An 18,395-nucleotide genomic window follows, 5' to 3' on the forward strand; every position below is an offset into this window, starting at 1 on the left:
TCTGGAACGTCAACCTAGATTGCGGACGCTTCCGACCACCGGGCCGTCGATATCGAGGTCAAGTTAACAGCACGTGGAGAGGTCAAGGTGGCCAGGTGGTTTTGGAGTCGTTTAAGAAACTTCCAGACGAGGTTCATTAATCTTCAGGACAGGCAGATCTTTTTTTTTTTCGTTTTTTGCGTTCACCAGTTAAAAACGTCATGACTCGACCCTAAAAATCTTCAACCTTAGTTTCCAGAGTTTGTGGAGGGCCACAGCCACGCCCCCCCCCTCCTCGCCGTTCGTTTACCATGGCTGGTTTCCATAGCGACAGTGAAGCAGATTTCAGAACTGTTTGTTTACACCTGCTGTGAAGTCTAAGAATCCAAATCAAAAACTGCAAAACCAGGAAGTCAAGTTGAGATTTAAGCTCCGTCTGCGAGTCCATCCAGATGGCTTTTTTTGGAAGGAACGGTCGGGAGCCTCTCAAATCAACTTCAATTAACAAATCAACTAAAAAAAGGGCCAGAGCAGTGGCTGTGAGATCCGTCAGTTCATCACCCCCCCCCGCCCCAAAACCCTAGTTTCCCCCCCTCTCCCGTTCCACCTCCCCCCATTCATCCATTCACCCACCCATCCATCCATCCATCTATCTGTCCCTCTGTCCGTCAGTCTCCTGCCCTCAGCTGCTTCCAGACATCAGGTTGATGGCTTGCTCCAGCTTGTGTCTGAGCTTGTGTTTACGACAGTATCCGTCCCTGTCCAGCGCTGTCAGGATCTGAGGAAGGGAGGGACGAGATGGACGAGATTTTAAAACCAGCGCGTTGTCATTCTCCAGTCCGTCCCGTTATTTCAAGCCATTAACCCATTGAGACCTGAAGCCGATTCTACATGTCTCCTAAATCTCAACGGTTTTCTGAAAAACGTTTGTTTCTGTATCAGTGGTGCTCAAACTTTTTCATGTCAAGGACCCCCAAAATGATATGTATTTTGCCGCGGACCACCATCAAAATATTTTGTTCCAGGGACCCCCCAGAAGCAAAGATTTGAGTTAAAAATGTTCGCTTTAAAAATATATATATTCAAAGATTTGCACACATTTTCACGAATTTTCAAAAATAGCAGATCTACAAGCTCGTAGCGCGGCACTCGGTGCCGCGCTATGAGCTTGTATATCTGCTATTTTTGAATAGCCCAAAGTGTAAAATAATGCTTTTTAGCTCAAATCTAAAAATGACACAGTTCCAGGTCTCAATGGGTTAATACAGTTGTAAAGAGTTGGGCTGACCAGTAGGGATGTAACAATATTGTACATTTTTCGATAAATGTCTCGATATTAGCGTGGACCTTAAATACTTTCCGTTAGAGGATAAGCCCCTCAGTAATGAGATTACAATAACTGACTATTATACATTTGAGATGCTGAGATTGAGTTGCCAATTATTTCAACCCCTTTATTCTCTCCCCAATTTAGTCGTTATGCCAAATAGTTCCTCCCCACACACATTTTCCGTGTGTTATCACTGCTGTTGCATCCTACTGGCTCACTTGCCAGTGAGGAGCCCCCACCGCGAGGACGCAGAGCCTCCGTCCTAACTCCTCCCATTCAACATTCCCAGTGGTGTAAAGTAACTAAGTACATTTACTTAAGTACTGTACTTAAGTACAATTTTGAGGTATTTGTACTTTACTTGAGTATTTCCAATTTCCAATACTTTTACTTCTACTCCACTACATCTCAGAGGCAAATATTGTACTTTTACTCGACTACATTTATTTGAAAACTTTAGTTACTAGTTACTTTGCAGATATAAATTATGATATAATGAAACATACATTAACCACTTTAACCCTATTTTATAGACTATTTGAAAATAGCCGATCTACTAGCTCACAACGCGTCGCGATGCGACGCGTTGTGAGCTTGTAGATCTGCTATTTTCAAATATTTTAGTACTTTTACTTTTGGTACTTTAAGTACATTTTGATGCCAATACTTTTGTACTTTTACTCAAGTACATTTTGAATTCAGGACTTTTACTTGTAACAGAGTATTTTTTATATTGCAGTACTGGTACTTCTACTTAAGTAAAGAATTTTAGTACTTTTTCCACCACTTAACATTCCCCACTGACTAGATTCTGTGGATGGTGGGCGGGTACTTTACCACACTGAGTGAAAACATTCCACTAGTCTGAGGTCATGGAGCATGTTGAGTGTGACGTTATCAACGTTGAGACACACTCACCTCCTCCTTGTACTTGTTGATGTAGAAGTAGAGCTCACTGAGCGCGCTCAGCGTGTTGAACTCGGTGCCGTGGAGACGCGACTGCTCCACCAGGTAGGCGTCCATGTCCTGGTCGCTGATGGACGGCATCTTAGAAATGTCCCTGTAATACCTACAGCACACACACACACACACACGTACGTTACTATACTTGTGGTGAGGACATCTTGGAAATGTCACCGTAATACACACACTTCCAAACATGTCACTTCCATTTGCGAGGACATTTAGAGTCGTGCTTACCTCTCTACCCAGCTCTTGTAGTTAGGAATGTCTTTAGCGTACAGCAGCTTGTTGGACGGGGAGTCTTTCCCCAGCCTGTGTTCTGACGTGGAGCAGGAGTCCATGAAGGTCTGGGCCACCACGGAGAGACAGGCGTCCGTGATGCTGCTCTTGTGGATGTCGAACACAAACTGAGGGTTCTTGATCACGTTCACCCAGAACCTCAACGGAAGACTGGAACGGACGGACGGACAGACAGACAGAAAGAGAGAGACAGAGTTATCCATAGGCTCTATTCACAGCAGCCATGTTATGAGGACATTCACAGGTGTTACCAATGATACTAATGAAGGCTCTGTTCCATTCTGGTCAAACAGAGTCAGGGTTGCTGATATTGTTGCATATCTACAGTTGGGGTCCAGGGACCCTCATGGGCTTCCAAATGGCCCTTTACAGGTGTGTAACTCTGAGAAGTGTACAAATGGAACCAAATGGACCCGTAAGGGTCCATTTGGTTCCATTTGTACACTCTCAGAGTTATGGGGGTCGTGGAAACCACTGTGCTACACTAAATGGAACAGAGCCTTCATTAGTATCATTGGTAACACCTGTGAAGGAAGTGTTAATATGGCTGCTGTGCATAGAGCCTATTGACCTGGTTATTTCAAAAGGTTAAAGCTGCACTATGGAACTTTGCTGTTCTACCGCGGATTTGAACCTCCTGCACAAGTGCTGAGGCTGCCCTGCTTGCTCTGGGGAGAAACAGAATTTTGACCTTCAGGTCAAAATGTGCGTGTCAAACCAGAAACGGGATCGTGTCAAAGGTGTCCAACCTAGACACAGGATCTAAATGTCTCAATAGAAGAGCAGGGAGACCAAATACAACCACCCCAATTGTATAAGTTATGTTGTATTAACACACTCTACCATACAGATTGAACAAAAAGAGACCACCGCCTAACAACGGCACATGTACTAGTTGTATATATTGTAACATACTCTACCATACATTTTAGTACAAATAATGTTTTATTCATTACAATGTGTTCCTCCTCATTACTTTATGTACCCTGGCAGCTTTGTTTATAATACAATAACAATAATAATAATAATGTAATGGTTCCATGTGTTTTAAAAGGAAATGACAACGTGTTCATTTGGAAAATCCCATATAGTGTGTCTGTTTGTGTGTGTGTGTGTGTGTGTGTGTGTGTGTGTGTGTGTGTGTGTGTGTGTGTGTGTGTGTGTGTGTGTGTGTGTGTGTGTGTGTGTGCACGTGTCTCACCAATTACTCTTCCATGTGTGACGGACGTCTGGGTCAGTGATTTGCCGTTTGTCTGCCTGTTCATCCAGGAAGTCAAACATGTACTTGATGGCCAATGGGAGCGCAGAGCCGCGGTGCGCCGTACTGAACACCGTCTCAAACAGGTCGTCCACAAACTTCTGCAGCGTCCCCTATGGGAGGGAGGACCAAACGACACTTATAGTGAGTAGGCTGCAATCAACGAGGCTTAACTTAGAAGATATTTTAAGTATATTTTGATACCAATACTTTTGTACTTTTACTTAAGCAAAATCTGAATACCAGACTTTTACTTGTAACGGAGTATTTCTTTCTTGTGGTATTCTATTGATACTTTTACTCAAGTAAAAAATGTGAGTACTTCTTCCACCACTGTGCGTGTGTGTGTGTGCGTGCGTGCGTACGTGCGTGCGAAACTACCTTGGTAGCCAGTAGTCTTGTTAGGTAGATCTCAGAGACCATCTTACTGCCCCGGTCTCCTTCCCTCTGATCACTGTGTTCATGGTTCTTTACCAGATGCCACAGTTTAGTACCTACACACACAGAAATACACATTTAATACTATTAGTACCACTGCTATTAATGCTGGTCACGAGAACACTGAGCGGGGTCGCGGGATAGCATCACGGAACCCATACTGTTCCGTGGTGGAAGACATGTTATCCAGGGGGAATGAAAACATAGGCGCACCACCGGAAGTGGAGGGCTGAATGGCAGACCAAAACGCCCGTTTCCTGTCGGCTACGCTCTATTTATTCACTCCCCCCAGAGTCAAACGCAAAAAGTGAAAAACGCTGGGAGCGCCGTTTTTCCTTTTTTTTTTTTTTTTACCTGGGATCCCAGATTGCCCTGAGCGAGACACTTAACCCACCCTCCTCCCCCCTCCCCTCCCCTCCCCCGCCTGACCAGTTGGGCAGCAAAAATAAGCTGAATTTCAACCATGGGATCAAACAGGTCTAATGCCTATTGTTGTTAAGAAGAACAATAATAAAGTGTGTGTACAGACAGGCATATCACTAATAATAATAATAATAATAATAATAAAGTTGTATATTGTGACCTGTTTCCTGATCAGGTGTTATCATTGGAGCTCTGGACCTCAAACTGTCTGGACTGCTGGACGTGCGAAGTAATGACTCTATGGAGAGAGAGAGAGAGAGAGAGAGAGAGAGAAAGAGACAGAGAGAGAGAGAAGAGAGGAGTGCGGATAGGAGGAGAGAGTAAGAGATGAGAGGAGATGTGTGGGGAGAGAAAGAGATTGAATATTGATCAAACAGAGACACAGTCATTCATCAAACTGACTGATAGCGAGAGCGCGCGAGAGAGAGAGAGAGAGAGAGAGAGAGAGAGAGAGAGAGAGAGAGAGGTATCTCAGGTGTGTTGTCACCTCCTCTGACGTTGTTCTTATGTTAACCCTTTAAGATCCGAGGCGATTCTTAAAAAATGTTTTCTAAATCCTAAGTTTTTTGAAAAAAAAAAAAAAAAAAAAAAATCAAGATTTTTCAAAAAATAGCAGATATACAAGCTCATAGCGCGGCACTCGGTGCCGCGCTATGAGCTTGTATATCTGCTATTTTTTGAATAGCCAAAGAAATTTGAAGTGACACAGATGCGTTCCAGGTCTTAATGGGTTAAGGGAAAACTTCCTCCGTTCAATAGTTTCAAAAAGCCTTACATGAAAATAACATGCATATTAATGTGTGTGTGTGTGTGTGTGTGTGTGTGTGTGTGTGTGTGTGTGTGTGTGTGTGTGTGTGTGTGTGTGTGTGTGTGTGTGTGTGTGTTACCGTAGCGGCTGAGCGAGCGTGTGAAGGTGAAGGAGTTGGCGATGTTGTAGGCTGACACCTGCTTCTGCACCAAGGCTACCAGAGAACCATCTGTCACCTAGCAACACATCAATCAATCAGTTAATCAGCCAATCAGACGTCAACAAATTCAGAGTGTACGCATGTGTGTGTGTGTGTCTTTGTGTGCTTGTGTATGCATGCGTGCGTGCGCATGGGGGTGAATGGTATCATAATTCCGTGCAGGTGCGTGGAATTATGACACCATTCAGGAATGTGTTGCGTGCCTGCCTAATTAACATTAGGTTCGTTAACACGCGGTATATACGCGTGTGACGCGTGTTCACACACGTCTAAATCTCTAAATGCGTGTTCGTGTGCGCTTGACGAATTAGTGTTACACAAGGCACAGCTTGTTAGTAATTAGGCTCTGTCCTTGTTTCGGACTACAGTTATGCACATAGACTATATATAGTATAGCTGTGCAATACCGTGTGTGTGTGTGTGTGTGTGTGTGTGTGTGTGTGTGTGTGTGTGTGTGTGTGTGTGTGTGTGTGTGTGTGTGTGTGTGTGTGTGTGCGTGCGTGCGTGCGTACCTGGTAGTGAACCAGTGTATTCAGTCGTTTCCAGTCACTTTCTATCTTCGTTGTAACGTCTTCATCCTGGAGAATGATTCTAGTCAACCTGCCCTGCCGCCATTCTGAAACACAAAAACACACAATTTATATAAATATTATATTGTATTATATATATACTAGACCATACCCGGTCGACGCATCCGTGGGGGGATATGCGCACATGATCTGGCAACCCGGGAGGCAGTTCGTCCCATAGCTGGGCAGCCCCGTAACCATGGCGACAGTGTTTTACACATAAACGCTAATAAGAAGCTGAGATTTGATGAAATTGAAAAACGGGCTTCACAGTTAAGTTCAGATGGTAATGGTCAATGGCTGTGTGCAAAATCAGAGCAATTGCTCCAGCCACTGAGGAGAACCGGGTAGCTTCACCTACTCACCACTACAGACGTTACTAGAATTATAGTAGGATATATAATATTAATATACTGTACAACTAATAATCAGTCGGTAGCGATTTGATCACTGAGCAAAATCCTCAGTGTTCATTTAACTAATGAATGGAACCAAATGGACCCCTCAGTCAACTTTACTGTTGATTTTACTATTTGAAAAATGTACCCAACATACTGGCCGGTCTACTCCAGGGTTGTTAACGGCTCACTAACGGCCCCCCTCCTCCTTTTATGTCACTAGCATGAATTTAATCAGTATATTTTCATTTCAAAGTTTTAGTTGCACTGTTGTTCCGTCTCAGTTGTTTGAGTGTTGAATGTTTAATGGGCCGCAATGGAAGCAAGCCTCTTAGTCCAGGGGCCAACACTGATATTTTCACAAATTGGTACCACCTAAGGTGACCGTAAAGTTTTTGTATTTTTGTCTTCCTACATGTCTCTAGTTTATATTTTGGTATGATAACCCTTCCAATCTTGTAGCTTAATGGCAGTTATCACTACCTACCGGCTAATGTATCCGGTAGGAGACACAAAGTAGAATCTTTGTGTCTCCTACCGGAAATACACCAGGGCATCAAATTATTGCGACAAAAAACAAAATATATCCATGTATTCAAGGCTTCATGGGGTGTGCAATTGATAACTTCTAAGATTTTTGGTGTTTGCAAAAAGACTGCTTTCCATAAGCTTGCAAAAGTTGACCCTCCTTCGGTCTAGGGTGGTCATAGCTGAATGGGTAGAGAGTCCCCCTGGGAAACTTAAAGGTAGAGAGAATAAAAATATTTATTTTCCATCAATTGCACACCCCATGAAGCCTTGAATACATGGATATATTTTGTTTTTTGTCGCAATAATTTGATGCCCGGGTGTATTTCCGGTAGGAGACACAAAGATTCTACTTTGTGTCTCCTACCGAATGCATTAGCCGGTAGGTAGTGATAACTGCCATTAAGCTACAAGATTGGAAGGGTTATCATACCAAAATATAAACTAGAGACGTGTAGGAAGACAAAAATACAAAAACTTTACGGTCACCTTAGGTGGTACCAAAATATGGCTTGGCCCCTGGACTATCTGGCTTTGTGTCTGTCTCTCCCATTTGGCGTGTTCTTAGCTTGTTGGAGTGCCTGTATTCAATCAATCAATCAATCAAAGACTTTTCTCATGGTTAGTTTTGTAAACCCAAAATCCGGTCTTACTTAGTTATCATTTTACTTCTAAGACCTTGTTTTTATTTTTATTCTAGTTTCTGTGTCGTCGGACAAATAGTGGTGTAGTATTCTGAAATGACTAGCCTCGGAAACCCAGCCATTTTTTTTGTTACAAAAGAAAAAAGTCTGGGGGAACGATGCAGGAACGATGGTCTTTGAAGCTTGTTATCTCCTAACCATTCAGAGTGCAGAGGGGCGTCGCTCTAAATTTGGTGACGTCAGCCTGCTCCGTGCACAGACCGGGGGGGGGGGAGGGGGGAGGGGGGGGGAGGCGGGGACATAGATTGGTGAAGCAATCGGAGGACGCGCCTGCTCCGGGCGCCTGGGTTTGGGTCCGCCCTTCGAGACCATGGATTGCTCTCGTTCTCTCAGTCTAGAAATGACTGATGACACTTTGCGCGATCGGTATTCTATCACTTCTTTGTCGTTTGCAAGTCACATCACTGTTTGCATGAGTGAATTAACCTTGTGATACTGACTGACTGACTGACTGACTGACTGCCTGCTTGGAACTGGGAGAGGTGCGGAGGGGGGAGGGGTGGCTGTTAAACTGACGACACTCGCAGCTAGAGCGGAGGTGCTCTCCCTTATAGTTGAACAGTCAAGTTAATGCAAGTAAAAGCAGTCCAGTCACACACTACGAAATGCTACCAAATAAACCACTATCAGTGCTGCAGTTTTGAGGGAAAAAAGGTGAGAAATGTACGCTAGCGTTGTTATATGTACAGTAGCTGTTGATATTTTATGAAGGAAAAAAATAAAGAAAACAATTTCCCCCGCGCGCGCATATCAGAGAAAGCTTGCCTGAAGCGGCAATAGGCTCTATGCACAGCAGCCATATTGGGAATGAATTGGGCCACTTCCTTCACAGGTGTTACCAATAATACTAATTAAGGCTCAGTTCCATTCAGTGTGGCATAGTGGGTGTCTTATTTTCAAGGACCTCCATAACTCTGAGAGTGTACAAATGGAACCAAATGGACCCTTACGGGTCCATTTGGTTCCATTTGTACACTCTCAGAGTTACACCCCCACCATAAGGGGCCATTTGGGAACCAAAATGGAGTGTTTCTAGTGAGCCATCATGCACAATATCAGCACCCTGACCAGAATGGAACAGAGCCTTCATTAGTATCATTGGTAACACCTGTGGAAGGTAGCGAAGAGGCAAGGTATCGAAAGGGAAGTAAGAAGAGGCCCAATTTATTTCCAATATGGCTGCTGTGCATAGAGCCTATTGGGTCTGCACCGGCCCTGAAGGTGTGTGTGTGTGCGTGTGTGTGTGTGTGTGTGTGTGTGTGTGTGTGTGTGTGTGTGTGTGTGTGTGTGCGTGTGTGCGTGAGTTACCCAGGTCCATGTCGTCAGCCTGGGGCCTCTGGGAGAAGGAGACTCCTTTATAGACGGCGTCCAGCAGCTTGTCTTTGACCTGCGTCACCGTGTCACAGTTCAACACCTTGACCGGCACCTCCGTGCCCACCTCCCCCTCCGGCGGGATGCACATCAGAGTCTGCACACACACACACACACACACACACACACACACACACACACACACACACACACACACACGTTACATCATTAATTTAGCGGGGAGGATGATGTCACTGCATGTATTCCTACAGGCTGAAGGGAGCAGGGAGTGTTGGGCGGGAGTACATTTTCTGTACTTTTACTTCTACTCCACTACATCTCAGAGGCAAATATTGTACTTTTACTCCACTTCAATTATTTGAAAACTTTAGTTACTACAGTAGTTGCTGTTCAGATATAAATTATTATATTATGAAACATACATTAACCACTTTAGCGCTATTTTATACCTGGGCCCATGCGACGCGTTGTGAGCTTGTAGATCTGCTATTCTCAAACATTTTGGTACTTTTACTTTTGGTACTTTTTAAGTACATTTTGATGCCAATACCTTTGCACTGTTACTCAAGTACATTTTTCATTCTGGACTTTTACTTGTAACAGAGTATTTCTATATTGCAGTATTGGTACTTTTTCTTTTAAGTAAAGAATTTGAGTACTTCTTCTACCACTGGTGCTCCTCACTGGCAGGCGAGTCAGTAGGATACAACAGCAGTGAAAACACACAGGTGTGTGTGGGGAGGAATGAATTGGTATAACAAATGCACCCTATGCACAGCAGCCATATTGTGAAGACATTCGCAGGTGTTACCAATGATACTAATGAAGGCTCTGTTCCATTCATGGTCAAACAGAGTCAGGGTGCTGATGTTGTGCATGTTGGCTCACTGGAAACACTCTGCTACACCAGTGGGTCTACAGTTGGGGTCCAGGGACCCTCATGGGCTTCCAAATGGTCCCTTACGGGTGTGTAACTCTGAGAGTGTACAAATGGAACCAAATGGACCCGTATTTGGTTCCATTTGTACACTCTCAGAGTTAACAGGGGTCGTGGAAACCACTGTGCTACACTAAATGGAACAGAGCCTTCATTAGTATCATTGGTAACACCTGTGAAGGAAGTGATACTATGGCTGCTGTGCATAGAGCCTATTGGGGAGAAAAAAGGGGTAAAATAATAATAATATATTGTTGCACTGTCGTTTTGTCCAGTTGTTTGTGTGTTGAATGTATAATGGGCCACAATGGACACGAGCCTCAGGCTGTTTTTATGTCTCATCCATTTGGGGCGTTGTACAGCCTGTACAAACTCGTCAATACAAATATTGAATCAATCAAAACATCTAAACACACATAAACAGAGTTTATATTATACCCATATACCACAGTTTACATGTGAAAACATCACCCAGAGTTTAAATTCCATTAACTGGCATCTTTCAAACTAACACAATTAATTACTGTGCTTCTATCAGTGCTATGTTAACCCATTAAGACCTGGAACGCATATGTGTCACTTTTTAATTTGAGCTAAAAAACATTATTTTACACTTTGGGCTATTCAAAAATAGCAGATATACAAGCTCGTAGTGCCGCGCTACGAGCTTGTAGATCTGCTATTTTTGAAAAATGGTGAAAATATGCACAAATCTTTGAATATATATTATTTTAAAGCAATTTTTTTAAACTCAAATCTTTGCTCCTGGGGGTCCCTGGAACAAAATATTTTGAGATGGGGGTCCGCGACCAAATACATATCATTTTGGGCGTCCTTGCCATGAAAAAGTTTGAGCACCAATGATATCGAAACATACGTTTTTCAGAATACTGTTGGGATTTAGAGGACATTTGTAGAATCGGCCTCAGGTCTTAATAGGGTTAAAACATCTCTCTGAACTCAAATCCACACATTCTTCCAGAAAATGAGTTTTATTTTTCTTTCAGTAAACTGTGTTGTGATGTTGACTGTGGGGGTTCAGCTTGACACGTCTCTCCGTCTCTTAACCACCAGATACCCATTAAGCTGAGCTAGCAACGGTAGCAAGACACTGCCCACTGAATGGGTGAATGTAATGCACATGTTAAAAGTGTGATATAAATGCACCATTCACCATGAGAGAGACAGAGAGACATAGAGACAGAGGGAGACAGAGAGAGAGAGACAGACAGACAGAGGGAGAGAGAAAGAGAGAGAGGGAGAGAGACAGAGACAGAGAGAGAGAGAGATGCAAGCCCACGTGTGATTAAGACGTGGGGCTTAATCAGTGAGAGATAAGGAGAGGAAGAGAGTGCGATGGCCGGGGAGGAAGAAAAGATAAGCCTGATTTATACTTCAGCGTACAGGACCACGTCGCTCGCCCCAAAAGAGCAACCCATTTAACCCATTGAGACCTGAAGCCGATTCTACATGTCTCCTAAATCTCAACAGTTTTCTGAAAAACATATATTTCTATATCAGTGGTGCTCAATCTTTTTCATGTCAAGGACCCCCAAAATGATATGTATTTGGCCGAGGACCCCCATCAAAATATCTTGTTCCAGGGACCCCCCAGAAGCAAAGATTTGAGTTAAAAATGAGCGCTTTAAAAATATATATATTCAAAGATTTGCACACATTTTCACGATTTTTCAAAAATAGCAGATCTACAAGCTCGTAGCGCGGCACTCGGTGCCGCGCTATGAGCTTGTATATCTGCTATTTTTGAAAAGCCCAAAGTGTAAAATAATGATTTTTAGCTCAAATCTAAAAATGACACAGTTCCAGGTCTTAATGGGTTAATTCAGCGATAGAAAAGAGCGGGAATCAGACGAGCGAGCGTCTCTCAGTGTGTGTGTGTGTGTGTGTGCGTGTGCGCGCACGTGTGTGTGTGTGTGTGTGTGTGTGCGTGTGTGCGCGCGCGCGCTGACCTACTTCCATCAGACACATGGTCTCTTTCAGTCACACTATTGATCAGGGGGAATGATTAATAGCGCAGACATTATAGACCTCATCAATACCAATGATATCAGGACAGTGATCGATAGGTCGGCCATTACGAACCCCTCACGATCCGATCGATAACCCTATTGATGTCACCACTCATAATAACATCATCTTTTATCTGACAAACAGACAGACACGTGGGTAGATATATGTGGTGTGGTTAGCTAGTGTGTGTGTGTGTGTGTGTGTGTGTGTGTGTGTGTGTGTGTGCGTGCGTGCGTGCGTGCGTGCGTGCGTGCGTGCGTGCGTGCGTGCGTGCGTGCGTGCGTGCGTGCGTGCGTGCGTGTGTGCGTGTGTGTGTGTGTGTGTGTGTGTCAGTGGTGTAAAGTAACTAAGTACATTTACTCAAGTACTGAACTTAAGTACAATGTTGAGGTACTTTTACTTCACTGGAGTATTTCAAATTGTTATTTATTGTGCTTTTACTCCACTACAATTATTTGAAAACTTTAGTTACTTTGTAGATTTTGATTATTACAAATCATACATTAACCACTTCAGCCCCTATATACATTTTGGCCATTTGAAAATAGCAGATCTACAAGCTCACAATGCGTCGCGATGCGACGCATTGTGAGCTTGTAGATCGGCTATTTTCAAAAGATTTTTATACATTGTACACGTTTGAAAACTTGTGAAATGGGACATTCTGCATAATGAGAACTTTCCACTTTTGGCACTTTAAGTACATTTTGATACCAATACTTTTGTACTTTTACATACATACAAGTAGGTCAGAGTGGCTTATTGTCGGTATCAGCTGAGAACGAGGCCGTCTATCCCTTTTTCAACGCCCCGCTAAACCCAGCGATACTTCAATGGCTTTAACCCTGAGGGCCACATTAGAGAAAATGACACGGGGCCAGGGGCCACAGTTGATAAAATTGCGGTCGTAACGGTGACACTGGAACCTCCATTTATCAATGGAACGCACTGTAGAAACCAGCATCTATTGGAGCCCAGGAATCGGCTCACGTGTGATTCATCAAAGGGTCGTATCCGGCCAATCACAGCGTACGAACGGACGTGTGTCGATCCATCGGGCGGCCGCAACCGATCTGTTATTTAACCCATGAAGAGCGGGGGATGCATATGTGTCCTTTTTAGCTCATTGCACGGCACCGAGTGCTCACCGCGCGATGAGCTTGTAGATCCGCTATTTTTTTTAAATCGTGGACATTTTGGCCAAATCGTGGGCAAATATATTTTTAAAGCGAACATTTGTAAAATATTTTGTTCCAGGGTTTGAGTTAAAAATGTTCGCTTTAAAAAAAAACCTACAGTATATATTCAAAGATTTGCACACATTTTCAAGATTTTTCCAAAAACAGCAGATCTACAAGCTCACGGCGCGGCACTCGCGGCACTCTTCAAATGACACGGATGCATTCCCGGTCTTAATGGGTTAAATAACACGCCTATAACATGCCCTTCTTTTAGAGGTATATAAGATTTTTTTTTAAAGGGGCTACACCATGAATTTAAAAAATAATAATAATATTTAATATCATATTGTTTATGTCCCTCAAACGTTTTTGAAAAGGTTTGAGCCTAAATCAAGCCTCAGATATACTCATTCCAACTAACTTCTCTCTGGCTTATAAAGCACTTTCACCTGCAATACCACATTGTCCTGTTTGGCACGGGGTGCTATTGAGCCAGTTCGTATGCATGTTATGTCCTGGTTCTGTATGGAAAAAGTAAAAAAAAAAAATAAGAAAAAAATAAATAAAAAAATAAAAGAAATAAAAAAACATTTTTGATTATTTTTTTTTTGGTTAAAACTGAAAAACGGGAGGAATTGTTCCCAGACGTAGGCAGGGGGAACAAATCTGACGGACTGTTTTCAGACCAATTTACATAAAAAACACAGATAGCCTATGAAAGCCTGCATGCTCGAAGTCGGGTATTTGTTGGAACAGAAGAGAGGTGGGGGAGACCAAAAACACACAAAAATGAAGAAAAAGTTAAAATTCATGGTGTAGACCCTTTAAAATGATCTTATATATTTTAAAAAAGCATTCTTTTTTTAATGATTGATTGGGGACTAATCAAAAAGTGGGCCCCGGGCCTGAGTTTGAGTCTCACTTCGCTAGACCCCTGGAAGATGGATTGCTGAGGTGTACTGCAAACCCCTACCGTACCATCAGCTCCCAGTACTTACCGCACGACAAGTGTGTGTGTGTGTGTGTGTGTGTGTGTGTTTGTACCAGCTGCTTGTAGTCGATCTGTTGTCGAATGAGCTTGTCTTCGCTCAGGGAGTAGCGGGCCTCTCCTGTTATGGCGTCGATGGGACCTTTCTCCATCTGCTGCTTGATGGCACAATATAGCATGAAGAGAGGCTCGCCCGCACACTCCTAGAGAGAGAGAGAGAGAGAGAGAGAGAGAGAGAGAGAGAGAGAGAGAGAGAGAGAGAGAGAGAGAGAGAGAGAGAGAGAGAGAGAGAGAGAGAGAGAGAGAGAGAGAGAGAGAGAGAGAGAGAGAGAGAGAGAGAGAGAGAGAGAGAGAGAGAGAGAGAGAGAGAGAGAGAGATGGAGACAGGGGCGTCATGGCCATTCACTGTGCGTACGACGCGACACCCTCACTCTCACAGATCCGTGATTTCATACCCCCCACTTTTTGAAAAAATAAAAACTTTTTTTTTTAGCGGTGCCAACCGCTCTACACTTGACTTTGTCCGTCCGTCCGTCCGTCCGTCCGTATCAGCACGGGATGAGCACGGCAAAGAAGCAACACATACAAACATACGCGCACACACACACACACACACACACACACACACACACACACATGGAGCTTGCCTCTGCCATCTCTCCTCTTATTGCCCACACGTGCCACTGCTTATCAAAGAGGGGTGCAGGGACCCCCAGCGTATGTTATGTCCGTGGAAGCACGGGATGAGCACATTATGTCTGTGGAAGCACGGGATGGGCACGGGATTTTAAACAGCTATAACTCCAGTTTGCAGCATGCCACCAAGGCCAAATTTGGTATGTGGACTTAGACCACCAATAGGGACGAGCATGAATTGCTGAAGTTATCAAAGAGGGGTCCAGGGACCCCCAGCGCCCGTATGAGCACGGGATGAGCACAGGATTTTAAACAGCTATAACTCCAGTTTGCAGCATGCCACCAAGTCCACATTTGGTATGTGGACTTAGACCACCAATAGGGACCAACATGAATTGCTGAAGCCCCGTCCCCTCTGTCTTCCCATTGGCTGGCCTTTAAACAGCCATAACTCAAGTTCGCAGCATGCTACGGAGTTCAAATTTTGTACATGGCCTCAAACCACCAATAGGGACGAACTGTAATTAATTAAGCCCCGCCCCCTCTGTCTGCCCATTGGCTGGCCTTCAAACAGCCATCATTCCAGTTTGCAGCATGCTACCAAGTAACAATTTGGTACGTGGACTCAGACCACCAATAGGGACGAACTGCAATGAGTTAAGCCCCGCCCCAAAGGCACCGCTTCCTTCACACAGGGTGTGATTTTTGATAATAAATCGGCAAAATCAGGCAAAAATTAGAATTAAGTAACCTAACCTTAACCCTAAAACCGAAATAAAGTAACCAAAACACGAAAAAACAAAAAACAAAATCCGCCCGAAAAAAACGCAACATTTTGAAAATACAAAATTTGTTTACATTTGACAGTTACAAATGTTTTTCACGATTTTTCAAAAATAGCAGATCTACAAGCTCATAGCGCGGCACTCGGTGCCGCGCTATGAGCTTGTAGATCTGCTATTTTTGAATAGCCAAAGTGTAAAATAAGGGGTATAGTAATAGTCCACCGAAAGTCCACCCCCCCCACCTTCTGAGAGCCCGTGACGTCCCTGGATGGAGAGGTACATTTAGGGTGCATTGTATTCATAAAACTCCTCTCAAAACTAGTACAATGAACAATCATTACATACAAATAAAAACTACAACAGTATAATAGTAAGTTAAAAACAGAAAGAAAAGGATAAAACAATAGACCTGAATAACTGCATGGAGATTGGGGCCAGAACGTTTACCTTTAAAAATCTATGTAGTAGGAATGTGAACCAGTTGGTCAACATCTTCTCAGCCACAGACTCCGTCCTGTAAGGAGACACACACACACACACACACACACACACACACACACACACACACACACACACACAGGTTAGCTCCTTAGCAGTAGTTTAGGGTATTTTAAAGGGCAAGACCACTTTGGTAGAGGTTTGGGTTGTGTATTTACCTTGCCATGGTGTAACTCCAAAGGTGAACAACAAATCAAAAAAAATTGCTCCATTGATTAGAAATTGATAATTCAAAATATGCTCCTCATTGACTTACATTGTACGGTAAAACAGCTCTCAAAGTCACTCTTTTAGCACATAAACGAACACAAACAAAGCTGATTCAGAGAATATAGAACCTCACCAAACCCAGTACTGTTTTTTTTTTTTATAAAAATGTCAACTTCCTGTTGATTTTACTATTTGAAGATCCGGATCCGGATCCGCGGATCCAGTCCGGGTTTTCTTCTAAATAAAAATAGCAAAATCAACAGGAAGCTAACATTTTTATTACAGTACTGGGTTTGGTGAGGTTCTATATTGTCTGAATCAACTTTGTTTGCGTCCATTTACGTGCTAAAATAGTGACTTTGAGAGCTGTTTCAGCGTACAATGTAAGTCAATGAGGATTATATTTTGAATTATCAATTTCTAATCAATAGAGCAATTATTTTTAGATTTATTGTCCACCTTTGGAGTTACATAATGGCAAGGTAACTACACAACCCAAACCTCTAACAAAGTGGTCTTGCCCTTTAATTGATTTCATATTTTATCGACAGTTTAAAAGTACAGGGGGGTGGCCCGGATGGTTGGCGTAACCGTCTGGGCACATATGCTGGTGATCCAGCCTGACAGTGATGCCGCGGGTTCGACTCCCGAGGCCGACGGCCTTTACTGTGTGTCACTCAGTAAATATACATTTCTTTTAAAGTCGTAAGTCAAAGCTTGGCAATACATATTACATAGTACATGGCAAGGTAATAACAATCCTATATTTCATAAACATTACATGGCAATATCAAAAACATACCTGTCACTCCCCATTTCCTGTCAGCCTAATGTCCTATCAATAAAGGCATAAAATAAATCTTTAAAAAAAAAGAAGTACAGTGAGGTTACAGGGGGTCAAAGGTTACCTCCTCAGCAGTAGTTTGGGGTGGTTTTTGTTCTCCAGGTTCTTCTCTATGAGGTCAGCCAAGAGCTGCTTCAGAACCACTGTAGCATATTCCATACGACCCTGAAACATCACATGACATAACATGAACATATGATCACATTATACAATGAATAAACATGAAGCATGTACCTGTAGAGCAGCCATTAATACAAATTATAATTAACTCATTTAACCCATTAAGACCTGGAACTGTGTCATTTTTAGATTTGAGCTAAAAAAGCATTATTTTACACTTTGTGCTATTCAAAAATAGCAGATCTACAAGCTCATAGCGCGGCACCGAGTGCCGCGCTATGAGCTTGTAGATCTGCTATTTTTGAAAAATCGTGAAAATGTGTGCAAATCTTTGAATATATATATTTTTAAAGCGAACATTTTTAACTCAAATATTTGCTTCTGGGGGTCCCTGGAACAACATATTTTGATGGGGGTCTGCGGCCGAATACATATAATTGTGGGGGTCCTTGACATGTAAAAGTTTGAGCACTACTGATATAGAAACATAGGTTTTTCAGAAAACTGTTAATATTTAGGAGACATGTAGAATCGGCTTCAGGTCTCAATGGGTTAAACATTTTAATAAACCTTATAATAAACAAATTAATAAACATAATGAACTCATTAATAAACATGACGCATGTACCTGCAGAGCAGCCATTAATAAACGTAACCATACACATTATAATAAACGTGTATACCTGCAGAGCAGCCATTAGCAGCGAGGCTACGTTGCCTCTGTCTCGCATAGAGAATGACCGTTGACCTTCCAGGGTGTGGATGAAGGTCAGCAGGAACATCTTGTTGTTCAGCAGCTGACTGAACAAACGCAGAGACTTCTCTACGTTAGCTGGAGACTGGACACACACACACACACACACACACACACACACACACACACAGACACACACACACACACACACACACACACACACACACACACACACACACACACACACACACACACACACACACACACACACACACACACAC

The 18,395-nt window shown here is 43.1% G+C and overlaps 1 protein-coding gene across 1 annotated transcript in view; it reads right to left on the reverse strand.

Annotated features, from left to right (window-relative positions):
- Positions 1 to 620: 620 nt before the first annotated feature.
- plxna3 (plexin A3) overlaps positions 621 to 18,395 on the reverse strand; it is a 203,241-nt gene continuing 185,466 nt past the window's right edge. The window contains exons 27-39 of the mRNA XM_084070225.1: positions 18,104 to 18,259; positions 17,365 to 17,465; positions 16,196 to 16,262; positions 14,384 to 14,530; positions 9,167 to 9,326; positions 6,172 to 6,275; positions 5,579 to 5,675; positions 4,852 to 4,929; positions 4,212 to 4,324; positions 3,774 to 3,943; positions 2,510 to 2,722; positions 2,228 to 2,378; positions 621 to 757 (exon numbers count right to left, since the gene is read on the reverse strand). Coding sequence (XP_083926351.1) covers positions 662 to 757; positions 2,228 to 2,378; positions 2,510 to 2,722; positions 3,774 to 3,943; positions 4,212 to 4,324; positions 4,852 to 4,929; positions 5,579 to 5,675; positions 6,172 to 6,275; positions 9,167 to 9,326; positions 14,384 to 14,530; positions 16,196 to 16,262; positions 17,365 to 17,465; positions 18,104 to 18,259 — 1,653 coding nt within the window. The 3' untranslated portion in view covers positions 621 to 661. The remainder of the gene's footprint in view (positions 758 to 2,227; positions 2,379 to 2,509; positions 2,723 to 3,773; positions 3,944 to 4,211; positions 4,325 to 4,851; positions 4,930 to 5,578; positions 5,676 to 6,171; positions 6,276 to 9,166; positions 9,327 to 14,383; positions 14,531 to 16,195; positions 16,263 to 17,364; positions 17,466 to 18,103; positions 18,260 to 18,395) is intronic.

This window comes from Gymnoscopelus microlampas, assembly GCF_963454915.1.
Source record: "Gymnoscopelus microlampas genome assembly, chromosome: 10".
Taxonomy (NCBI): Eukaryota; Metazoa; Chordata; class Actinopteri; order Myctophiformes; family Myctophidae; genus Gymnoscopelus; species Gymnoscopelus microlampas.